This window comes from Brassica napus, chromosome C4 (assembly GCF_020379485.1).
Source record: "Brassica napus cultivar Da-Ae chromosome C4, Da-Ae, whole genome shotgun sequence".
NCBI lineage: Eukaryota > Viridiplantae > Streptophyta > Magnoliopsida > Brassicales > Brassicaceae > Brassica > Brassica napus.
Window position 1 is genome coordinate 60613151 of NC_063447.1, and position 12315 is coordinate 60625465.

At 35.3% G+C, this 12315-nt stretch overlaps 2 protein-coding genes across 2 annotated transcripts; one reads left to right on the forward strand and one right to left on the reverse strand.

The window, feature by feature from the left end:
- The first annotated feature begins 4671 nt into the window (after window positions 1-4671).
- Window positions 4672-5922, forward strand: LOC106391657 (putative methyltransferase DDB_G0268948). The gene is made up of 2 exons (XM_013832351.3): window positions 4672-5006; window positions 5192-5922. Exons 1-2 carry the CDS (start codon window positions 4857-4859, stop codon window positions 5846-5848), a joined length of 807 nt encoding a protein of 268 aa, XP_013687805.1. The 5' UTR covers window positions 4672-4856; the 3' UTR covers window positions 5849-5922.
- A 2698-nt stretch (window positions 5923-8620) lies between these two features.
- LOC106391658 (probable calcium-binding protein CML35) lies at window positions 8621-9761 on the reverse strand. Its single transcript, XM_013832354.3, has one exon. It carries the CDS (start codon window positions 9466-9468, stop codon window positions 8815-8817), a length of 654 nt encoding a protein of 217 aa, XP_013687808.1. The 5' UTR covers window positions 9469-9761; the 3' UTR covers window positions 8621-8814.
- Between the last annotated feature and the right edge of the window lie 2554 nt (window positions 9762-12315).

Here is a 12315-nt window from a genome sequence, read left to right on the forward strand (position 1 = left end):
GACAAATGGCATACAATATCTAAAGAGAGTTTGGTATTTGAAATGTCAGGCATATTGAAAATAACTACTGTAAATTGGTATAATTTGCTAAACATTTTAGTGATTCAAAAGTTGTACACCAATTATTCGTTTCTAAAAAGATTCGCACCTTACGGTTTATAAAGATGTTTTTTAGCATTCCGGATATGCTCTCGATCAATTTAGAATCCAATGTAAAAAAACTTATTGATGTTTTAAATATAAATAATAAATCAATCATAACCCATAAGCACTTTTCTTTAATAATACGGAGTATATGCTATATGTGGTTAATGTTGAATATGTGGACATGGTTAAAAAATATTTTTTTGTAAGTAACAAACAAATAAATGAGTCAATGGTTAAACAAGTGGGCGATAAATAATATTTTTTAATAAGGGGCCAAAGAAAAGTAAAATAATAATGGCCCGACAAAATAAATTCGACATGATTTAGTGAGGATTTACCATTAAATTTTGTTGTCACTTTCATAGACTTTTTCACTAATTTCCAGATTTCTCACTTTACCATTCCATTTTTTGGGAATATCATTATTCTTAAGTTCTACTGTATCAGTTAGACGAAAAAAACGATAGAAAAATAAAATAACTTGAGAGAGAAAGTTCAATCTTCTCACTAAAAAGAGGTTTCGGAAATCGGTTGTCGTACGGTGGCCGGTGGATTTTGCCGCCGGTTACCACCCCTTTTGCGTTGTGACTATCAGGTCTTGCCGGTCTTTCTCTGGTTTTTTCTGATTTTTTTGGTCTTTCCGGCATAGTTGGCTCCTTAGAGCTGCATGTTGTTTTTTTTGGGTTCCGGTATCACACCTTATGTTTGGTGGATGCTCGGTTTTGTCTCTAGGACCGTGCCGTCTTCTTAGGCGGTGGTTGCCGGCCGTTCTCTACGGGAGTGAAGGTTTCCAAAACTTTGTGTCGCCGGTGGCTCTGTTTCTCCTAGTTTGATTTGAAGTTCTCCAATGGAAGGAGATCTGTCAGTAAAAGCGTGGTGGGTGTGTTGATGTTTCCCGGATGAGATAGCGATTGGTCGATGGAAGGCTGGAAGCTCTCTGTGGAAGGGTACTTTGATGTCGAAGGGAGACGTGACGTGATTCCGTCTCCGGTGAGCGTAACCGGCAGTGATTTTTCAAAGCGGCGATGACGTGTGAAGGTAGGGCAACGCGTGTCCCTTGCTATTAGAGTTTCAACACGTGGTCAAGCCTTTTCCTAATTTCGACATGTGGGTCGCGTTTACGTGGGTTTGGGTTTTAGACTCTGGCTTTGGGTGTAGTAATTGTGGCCCATGTTAGGTGGACGGTTTATCCTTTTGTATGCTCTTTTTAGGTTTTATATTGTTTATGTTTGGGCCTTAGTCTCTTTAAATAATATTATCAATAGATGGTAAGAAAAAAAAATTTACTGTATCAGTTAAATTATTTACTAATGGCTTTTCTTTTTAACTATTTATCACCTACCTACTGATACTGTTACTGAAAGGCCGATTGAATTTACTATATTGGGTCAAGTAGAATCCATAAAAGTGTATATACCCTTAGGCCTTATCGAATCAATATTGAGCAGAATGCAAAAAGGTGAAAGAAAAGGATCGATTTCCTTCAGCGTGTATACCCTTGGGCCTTAGTCAAATTTTCTTGTCCTTGGGGATTTCTAATGCAAATCAAGGTTCATTTATTACTCACACCAGCCCCTCGTGGAAGACATTAACACAAAATACATCAACATCAAGACGTATACTTTTCTTCTAAGGTAAAATAAACATTCATATGTGAATGTGACTTTAGTAAAATAAATGAAGTGTAAAAAAAGAAGAAGTTAATAACGTTCATCTATAACAATTTCGCGTACACATAATATATATATATATACAGTGAAACTTCTATAAATTAATAATGTTGGGACTACACCAAAACTATATTTTTTTTTATTAATTTATAGAGATATTAATTTATCGATATACTAATTGAACCAAAAACTCAATTTGGGACTATAAAATTATATTATTTTATAGAGATTTTTACTGTATATTAATTTATAGAGTATTAATTTAAAGAGGTTATACGGTATATGTATACCCTTATCTCATGTTTTCTTCGCCACGCATGGCATTAAAATATTCACTAAACCACAATCAAAATATAGAAAAGAAAATAAAATGGTGAAAAAAATAAAACTATTTTTTCTGACTTGGATGTCTCATAAATGCAGGCCGGTCCGGAGTTTTTATAGCATCATAACTTTAACTAATAATTTTTGTTGTATATATGCATTATAATTTTTTTACATGAATAATAAAAGCATAAAATTTTAAATTAGCTTAGGGCATTAATTTTTTTTGAAAATATTGGACCGGCATGAATGCATGTTGCTTAAAAGTTTATTGTATATAGCAATACAATATTATACTCTCCAGACTTTGTTTTTTTTTTACTTGTCCATTGCCAAAGAACAATTTAACAGGCTTTGAATTAATACGAGATGCAATCCATGATTTATCCGGTTATCAAAATATAGAAAAGAAGAAGTTTATTAGGACAGAGAGTATTGGTAGTTTTTCCAAAAGTAGAGCAATTAATATACGGTAAATGCAACTAAGAAAGTAGAGAAATTAAAATGAGAAGTTAATTTAGAAAGTAACTGCACATCATCCTTTCGCTAGATGCAAATCATGTAAACCAACATTTCTTGTTTTTAGTATAAATCTCTAAACCCTAAATCAACGTAAAAAACATTAAATCCTAAATCCTAATCTCTAAACCCTAAATCCTAAACTCTAGGATAAATCTTAAACTCAAGGATAAATCTTAAACTCTAAATCAAAATCATTAAACACTAAAACACTCAAGGGTTTAGGGTTTAAGATTTAGGGTTTAGAGTTTTAGGGTTTAGTGTTTTTATTTAGAGTTTAGGGCTTATCCAAGGGTTTAGGGTTTACCCAAGGGTTTAGAGTTTACCCAAGAGTTTATGGCTTAGAATTTAAGGTTTAGGGATTAGGATTTAGGGTTTAGTGTTTTGCTGATGACGTTAAAAAGATTTTTTTTAATTTTTTTTTCTGTAACTGCTATTTTTTTTAAAATTTTTTATTTTAAAAACATAATATAACTTGATAATATTTTGTTTCTTTTTTTAAAAGATATCGAATTTGAAATAATGAAATTCTATTGGTTGGTGAACCCAAAAATAACTCTTTTTCTTAGGTTTTTTTAACGTCGGGATTGAATCCAAGAATAACTCTTTTTCTTAGGGTTTTTTAATGCAATCAAAGTTCAGTTAGTTACACACATCATCCTTTCGTGGAAGCAATGAACACAGATACATTAATATACATTTCTTGCAAGGGAAAATAAATATCACTTTCATATGTGAATGTCACTTTTGTAAAATATATATCATTGATCTACAAATATATTACCATAACCATGTATAAATGCCCTCTCTCTCTCTTTATGTTTTCTTTGCCACACCAGCTTAAAAGCATTCTCTAAATCAAAACAAATTAAATACTGAAAATAAAATAAAATGTTGAAACCAAATGTTTTTCTCCTCTACATGTTTCTGATCATTGCTTCACTGTATTCTATATCCCATAGCTTATCACTCCTAGGCTTCCAAATCAACATTCGTGGTATTGTGAGATGTAGCCTTACCGGAGACCCTAATGCTCCTCCCGTCTCCGGTTCCGTAGTCAACTTAGTATGTGCCAACGAAACAACAAACCTCTCTGGAGTCCTGACAGATCCCACTGGTGCGTTTAACTTTACGCTCAAATTCTCTGACACGCTTTTGTATGATCCGAGTTACTGCGTTGTGGAAGCAAATCTTCCGGCGGGAAACTGCTCTCTTTCTCCACCGAACGGTACCCTCACAGCCACAGTAAAGCTGGTCAACGTCTTCGTTACGAGTGCTTTAGTCACCCTTAACTGTATCACCGGTCCATTTGTCCAGAATTAATACATAAATATATACATATGTGAGGAGACTCCATGCATGGTTGTTAGAGCAGCATTATCGCGCAAAAAAAATGGATGCTTAGCCCTATGGACCCCACAAAAATGACAAGCAACGATGCTTTCAGCTGCAAAATAAGTGCGGCGTTTTGTTTGTTGCTTCTACTATTCGTGGGGTCCACCGACACGTGGCGATCCGCGATTGGTTCTTTTTTAATTTAATTGTTTTTTAATCAGATAAAAAAATAAAAAATAAACACCCCCTAATGGGGTGCTGGAATAAAGATGCTATTACCTTTGTGTTGTTGTATATAGGGAGAAATAAGTGATGCATCTCTGTATTTAAATGACCAAATATACATAATAATAATAATATCACCGGTCCATTTGATAAAAAAAAAAGTATATATATCACATGGGCTTTTTTAAAGGTTAAAATACGAAGTTAATTCTATGTTCCAAATTCTAACCATATGGGCTTATTTTGTGAGATTCCTCAATTACTTTATTAGCTCTATATGGGCTAATGACATAGTCAACAAATCCAATACATAAGATTAACAATGGGACCGTTGACCAAAACAACGATTAACAAGGGCCCTTCCATGAAAGCGGGGAATCTTTTCACTATTTTGGATTCATTCACCATTAGTGATAATACAAGTTTGACTCGTTTCTCTCGAATGTGACAATACAAGTTTGACAATACAAGTTTGACCCGTTTCTCTCGAATGTGACAATACAAGTTTGACCCGTTTCTCTCTCGAATCATTGGATTCTTCAAAACCCAACATCAAAGATTTAACTTCTTGAATGTTGTAGACTTTCAGTCTTGTATAAGCAAGGAAGACACCTAGAAAAGAGAGAGTTAAAAGAAATGGCTAAGTTCTTCATAAATCAAGCCAAGCAATACGCTGCAGCCCGACCTAATTACCCGATCCAACTCTTCGAGTTCATCGCATCAAAAACACCGTGCCACGACCTTGCATGGGACGTTGGTACAGGAAGCGGCCAGGCCTCACGATCGGTAACAATGTTTACTAATTTATATAGGCAATTTCCAGTTTCTTGATTTTCCTCAATTTTGATTAAAACCAATTGGCGGATTTGTTAATATATATAATCAAATTATTTCACTTTTTTTATGATTTCACTTTTTATTGAAAACGTTACATTCTTTAGTTTTGATTTTTTTTTAAAAAAATTTTGTAGCTAGCCGGAATCTACAAGAATGTGATTGCTACAGACACAAGCTCCAAGCAACTTGAGTTTGCTGCAAAGCTTCCCAACGTACGTTACGAGCTCACACCACCAGTGATGTCTTTGTCGGAGATCGAACAGCTAGTAGCGCCTGAATCATCGGTGGACTTAGTCACCGTCGCTCAAGCCCTTCACTGGTTCGACCTACCAACCTTTTACAGCAACGTGAAACACGTGCTCAAGAAACCAGACGGAGTATTCGCCGCCTGGTGCTACACCAACCCTGAGGTCAACGCCGCCGTGGATGAGGTTTTCCGGCGGTTTTACAAGGAAAAACTTGGCCCGTACTGGGATAAAGCTAGGCGGCTTGTGGAGGATGGGTACAAGGGAATAGAGTTTCCGTTTGAGAAGATCATGGATGAGTCAACGGAAAGTCAAACTTTCCCGGTTAGGTTTGTGACGGAGCGAGAAATGGGGATTGAGGAGTTTCTGACGTATCTGAGGTCATCTTCGGCGTATCAGACGGCTAAAGATAAAGGGGTTGAGCTTTTGACGGCTGAGATGGAAGGAGAGTTTGTTGGTTCGTGGAGAGAAGATGGGGAAGAGAAGAAAGTTGTTAGGTTTCCTATCTACTTGTTGATTGGTAGGGTGGGAGGAGATCGTGTCTGAATATTTTGTCTTCTTGATTTGAATTGTCAAAAGAGTCCTAAATAATTGAAAAACTTGTGTGGTTACATCCAAAATACATTTATTTCGAAAAACAACACATGGGTTTGTAGATGAGATATGGGGGCCATGAGTGATAATGACAGAGTAACATAAGTCGACCATGTTGTGTAGTTCCAGCTTCCTCGGGGATCGAATCTTTCGCTAAGAAGCCACAAGCTATACTTGTCCTCTTTCTCTCTATAACACGTGACACTACACGACACTTTGTGGTTACTACTAGTATCGACTCTTGCTAGTTTAGTCTTCTCAGGATTAAAAATTACTAGTTTAGTTCCCAACTTATAGAAACGACCAACAAAATCGTTTTGATTTCGTTTTTTCAGCAGCTGAGATAGAAAGTTTAGTTTGATAACGTCGTGAGAGATATATATTCCTTTCCGTGTCCAGACTAACTGTTCAGACTTAATGGATATAACTAGTAATCCAATCAACTAGCCAGTCTTCATTTAAGAATTAGTTTCATTTCGTCTTTTACCAGATAAATTTGAGAGTTCAAGTTTAACCAATATTTTCGGGAACCCAAAAGTATATGCAGATTTACTACAAAAGAGGCTAGAATTGTGTGTAATTTTCCCATCTAAAATACATAATGGGGTATATTGTTCATCAGAAAAAAATTCTACCAGCCAACTTATGATCCGTTGACAAAAGAAACTACCAACAGATTAGTAAATGGCCGAAGTTTTTTGGCTCATCAACTTTGGGTCTAGTTGATACACATTCATTGTGGTTTGCAGAATTACGACAACACCGTTTCGAACCCTAACTTTGACTAACAAACCAATAAACCAGGCTAAAACATTGACACGATGATTGTGTTAGGTTCGTATGATTTTGGCGTTTTAGTTAAGATTTACAAATATGTTGGGCGTTTTTATTTGGATGTATATCTTTACTGTCAGTGATGGACAACAAGGATAATTTTGAGTTTAATGTTAATTCGATAATAAAATTCTAGCGATCGATTTTTTTTTTATCAAAGTTTTAGCGATCAATATGACTTAGAGGATTGTGTTTTATAATTTCGTTACTCTAATTTTTATCTCTGTAATTTTTATCGGTTGTTGTCTATTTCTTTGATACCAATAACAAAGGTATCTATCTATCAGCATGTTGATGGTGTTTGGATGGATGTCTTTTATGTCCAATTAAATGATAAAAACATTTACAATTTGCAGAATTTTGGAGGATATTACTAGCGGCTAGATATACAATTATGTGTATACAGGCATGTGAAGACGGACAAACATCCTAAGAACTTTCAAACTTGTAGCCATATGAAAAGTCATACCCAATGTCGACATATCGATATGTCCGAATTGTGACTGAGTCATTGCAAGGTGCAAAATGTTAACTAAAATACGATCTCACCTTGTTTGAAACTTTTACAACTAATTTTTGTTCTTTTGTAAAAAATAAAATTTAAAACATTCAAGTTAATTTAAGATACAAAATTAAGTATTGTAGTTTATGTAAGACTCAAGGCCACATCAAACTTCAAAATTATTACCAAATTATCAGCACTTTAATATGTTTGTGCATTTTTCTGCGGTCTAGAGTACACTTCTCTCTATATTCTCAACAGAGTATGTTTGTGTCCCAAAGAAACATTAAAATAACCTTGGAAATAATTTATTCTTCCGGTAGGGGGTTTTGATTCTTCAGGAGTAGTACAATCATTCTTCTACGCGTCACTTGTCATAAAATTAATGCATTTAATAAAGTTCATTTCCTAACCACCTAATAAAAAAATCTTGCCCTGGTCCGAATATTCCACGCCTCAGTGTGTGGTTAGGACTTGAGAAGCGGCGCGAATGCCTTTATTTATCTCGCGTAAATTCAACTGAGACTAGGCTTTTGTTGTGGACCTTATGGTGCATGTATCTTTCGTTTACTTCCAACTTAGAGTTCGGCGGAAATCTATTAAAAATTTAGAGTAAAACTCGTAAAAAGTAAAGAGATTCACAATGTATAGAAAAGGAAAAGAACAAGAAACATTAGAGATTGGGAGGGTCCATGAACCATGATCCATATTCACAGGCCACGAGTCGAGTGGAGGACAGTTGGTCTGCACTCTTGCTTGGACAATGCTTGTGGACATAGTCCCTCCAATTTGATTCTTCTAAATCTGAACTTTGTACCAAAATATTATTGGGTGTGATTGAAAGTGTTGTAGAGTCTTTTACAACCATAACTTTTTTTACAATATTAAATATTTTCCTATCATATTTGCACAACTTTTTTTTAAAAAAACTGTAACTTGTATTTCCTTTTTTATCATAAAAACAAAATACATAAGAGTAATATTTTTGTATTTTTAGAAGATTTATAAAGTAGTTATTAATAAAACCATCTAAAACATTTTAAAAAATTGACTATTGAAATTTAAAACATTTTTTTAAGAATTAGACTAGCGTTTAGACATCCATCTAACCACTAATTTCTTATAAAATATCTAATATCCTCTAAACACTAATCTCTTATAAAATATCTAATTATTGTCTAGAATCTTTTTTTGAACATAAAGATAAACACAAGTTAACATCAGGATAATATAGCATATCGTTCGATTATTTTAACAATTTTAATTCAATACTATCTGAGGGGAAAATGGATATTGATTAAACTCCATCATGAAAGTGAAACACTGAGAAACTAGAACATGGGAACACACTAGTATAGTGATTAATTTTTTTGAGAGAGAATGCGTCATAAGATAAAAGATGGTCTATCACCTTTGTATAGTGATTGATTTTAAATTTTAAGAACTTACGGTGAAGATTTGAAGTGCTTTGCCGTGACAAAATTATACCCACCGGAATATATAAATTACAATAATATAAAATAATGTGGGAGAGCATAACGATGTCATTATCATCAACCATACAAACATGACTCAATGATGATCATTCATCGCTGGAGCCTGATGCTTCCATCATGCGGCAAAAGTCATCAAAGCAAACAAAACCGTCACCGTTCCCATCAACGGTCGCAATCATACGCACACACTCCTCTAACGTGCACCGCTCGTCTCCGATAACTCCAAAAACTCTATGCAACTCCTCCGCCGATATCCTCCCGTCGTGATCCACGTCAAAAAACTCAAACACCTCTCTCATCTCGACGGAGCCTTCATCAGAGTCAGAGGAGGTTCCCGCCACGCGGCTAGCAAGCTCCTCGAGACTGATACAACCGTCTCCTCCTCCATCGACTTCTTGAAGCATCAGAGTAACCTCTTCTTGACTCGGCGGTTCAGGACTCAGCCTGCTAAGGAGCGCGGCTAGGTCTCTTCTTGAAACCACGCCGTCGTCGTCGCGGTCTATGAGCTTAAACGCTTGGATCAGCTCGGAGTAAAAACCATCGTGGTCTCCGGGGAGGACACTGATGGGAGTGGCGGCGGGACCTGGCTTGAGGTCGCTGTAGGAGCCGTCGGAAGAAGCACCGGAGCTGAAGGACGAAGGTTCGGATCTGGAGACGGAGGAGGACTTGGACTTGGAGCGGAAGATACGTTTAGGGCTGAGGCGGAGGAACTTGGAGTTGAGGCTAGTGGCTAGCTTCATAGCGGAGAAGATAAGAGAAGAGAGAGGAGATGATGTGTATGTTAGTGTGTTGTTTGGTGTGAGGAGGAAAGAGCGAGGAAGGATGGTATTAAATGGGGAAGAGGAAGAGGGGAAGCCATGGCAGCTTCCGCGAAGCTTCGTGGAGAGAATGGTTCTTGATACTTACTATATACCTATATCCATCGTTCATCACTTTCTCTATCCTTTTAAAATTTTTATTTATTTCTTTGATGAGTTAGTTTTACATTTATTAGTGTGACTATTCAATTTAAAAATTTATTTCTCCTTTTATGCTTTACTTTTTGAGATATACTCTTACAACATGTTTAATGCAAGTTTTTAGAGTGTAGTTATTAGCGGAATATAATAATCTGCCTCTTAACTTTTAACTAAAAAAACTAAGAACCGGTTTTTATATTCCGATAAGAACTCCACCTTAAAAACTCCACCCTAAAAACTCCCATTAAACATGCTCTTGCTTGCACTTAGACAAATACTGAGTAAACCATTAATTTAAGACCTCTAAAATTATGAAGTAATTTATTAAATTTCATTCATCATTTTCTATATCCTTTTAAATTTTTATTTATTTCTATGATCAGTTAGTTTTACATTTATTACTATGACTATTCAATTTAAAATTTTATTTCCTCTTTTATACTTTATTTTTTTTTTGACATACCCATACTTGCATATAGACAAATACGGAGTAAAACATTAATTTAAAATCTCTAAAATTATGAAATATTGTTTTTTAGATTGTTTTGAAAAATATTATTTCAATTTTTACTGAATTGTTTATAGATATTAAAATCTTAATATAGAGCATGCTGAGTTCTAGAGAGAAAAAAAAAAAAAGTCGCCGCTGCTCCTTCGGCTTCAATGGCTTACACATCATTGGAGCCGGATCTCTAGTTTTCTTTTGTAGTTTGATCTGTATTTTCTCTTTTGATCATTAGCTCCTCATGTCCTCTTATCATATTTGAATTTTTAAGGTTTTGATTTACTTAGATATCTAGATCTGGAGTTGTCGATCTCTTAGAATCGTCCAGATGTTGTTGTTTTGGGTTAACCTTGTCTGGTTGCTTTAGCTTGGTCTGTGTTTCATCATTTATCCCATCTGATGTTTGTTAGTTATCAGGGAGAGTGTATATGAGGCGTCATTGGTGGTTTTTATTGTTTGTCTTCTGTCTGGGTTCAGCAACGGTGTGAGTGGAAGTATGATGGTGGCGTGGTTGTGTATGGTGAGCAGAACATGCCTATTGTTCTTCAGAAGTTTTAAGTTTTTTGTCACCTCTCTATCTCTCAGTCTTGAAAGAGTCTTTCTCGTGACCTTTTAATAAGTTTGTTCCGGTTATTCGTCTGATTCGCTCGTCCCTCGGTGGCTTCTAGTGAAGCAGTATAAGGAGGTTGGGGTTTTAGGCCTTCCGATGAAGGTTTCGCTGGAGGAGGGGGTTTTAGTTTCTGGTGCTAGTCTCTTTTCTTTGTGGAGTTTCGTGCAAGGCGTTTTGGTTATGGCTTGGTACCGTGAACGGAGGGTTCAGGTACATCTGGCCTTGTGTTGTTGTGTTGGCCACTTCTTCGCTTACTCTCTCTTGTGCTTGGTTGGTTCTTGGCAAGAGTGCCGGCAGTTCTAGGATTGTTTGACTTACTGTTATTCTCCTTCTCAAAGATTGTCTACATATTCGGATGTATGAATGTAAGGTTTAATTAAGCGATTGTTGTAGTTGTTGTATGTGTTGCCTTTTGTTTAGGCTCGAGATTTCTTTATTTGGGCTATGTTTCCGGAATGGTAATATGTATCCGCCGGCTGTTGAATTTCATCTTGTATGTTTCAAGTTTCATCAATCAAATTCAGATGAAAAAAAAAAGACCATGCTGAGTAAAAAAAGCAAGCCAGCGTATCTTCTGGCACTAATTAGCAGGGGATAAAGAGTTGAGAACAAAAAATGTACTTGTCGCGAGTTATATTTGTGTTTTGGATTCGATTCCTAGTTATGGTCTGACATCGTCACAGGCACATGCAGGTGCAGCGTGGTGGTTGCCTAGTCATGAGTCATCTTACCTAATTTTGTTCTTAAAACAAAAATCTTACCTGATTTTCCTTTAAGGGCTATTTATTGATTGGTTGGGAATAATTGCGATAATGTTTTTTTAGAGATCTATTATTTATTTTGTTATTATTATGAGTTTTATTTAATTAGCGAGTTAATAACTTAAAGTTGGTTCAGACTCGTGTGTTTTCCGTGACACAAGAAAGAAGATCAGTAAGAAAACTAGAGGTTTTCTGAATTTTCTTTGTCGACTTTTTTTACTTTACTAGTGTTCCTAAAGAGCCTATGCTAAGAAATTTCTCAACATTTGCACGAGAGAGACTTCAAAACAATAACAAACTCATGGGATTGACTATAGATAACTTTTTTCTAGTGCTAAAGTTAACACTGGCGTGGCCAAACACGTTGTGCGTTTGTGTTTTTTATTGTTATGAACCAAAAGGTTTAAATAGCATTATCAAGATACATTAAAAGTTTCGGCTACATAAAAAACAATCCCTAGACTATATTTGCGAAGTGATTTTACCGCATTTCATCTGTACAATCAATTTCACAAAACAAATATGACATGGCTACTGAAATTGATGACATAGCTTCCGGAAAAATATGACATGGATAATTTCATTTAATATTGATTTATATTTTTGGCAAACTTATTAGAATATGTTAATAATTCATATATTACATTTAATATTGATATTTCTTTTTGGTAAACTTTTTTAAAATATGGTAATAGCTCATACATTATCTATAAAATAAATATATTCATATATAACATTTCAAATTTCGAAAT

What these genes read in the sequence shown, in the direction of transcription:
- LOC106391658 (XM_013832354.3), bottom strand. Translation starts at nt 9,468, where the DNA reads ATGAAGCTAGCCACTAGCCTCAACTCCAAGTTCCTCCGCCTCAGCCCT.
- LOC106391657 (XM_013832351.3), top strand. Translation starts at nt 4,857, where the DNA reads ATGGCTAAGTTCTTCATAAATCAAGCCAAGCAATACGCTGCAGCCCGA. An exon ending in GCGGCCAGGCCTCACGATCG is followed by an intron (nt 5,007 to 5,191) that starts GTAACAATGTTT and finishes AAAATTTTGTAG; the next exon opens with CTAGCCGGAATCTACAAGAA.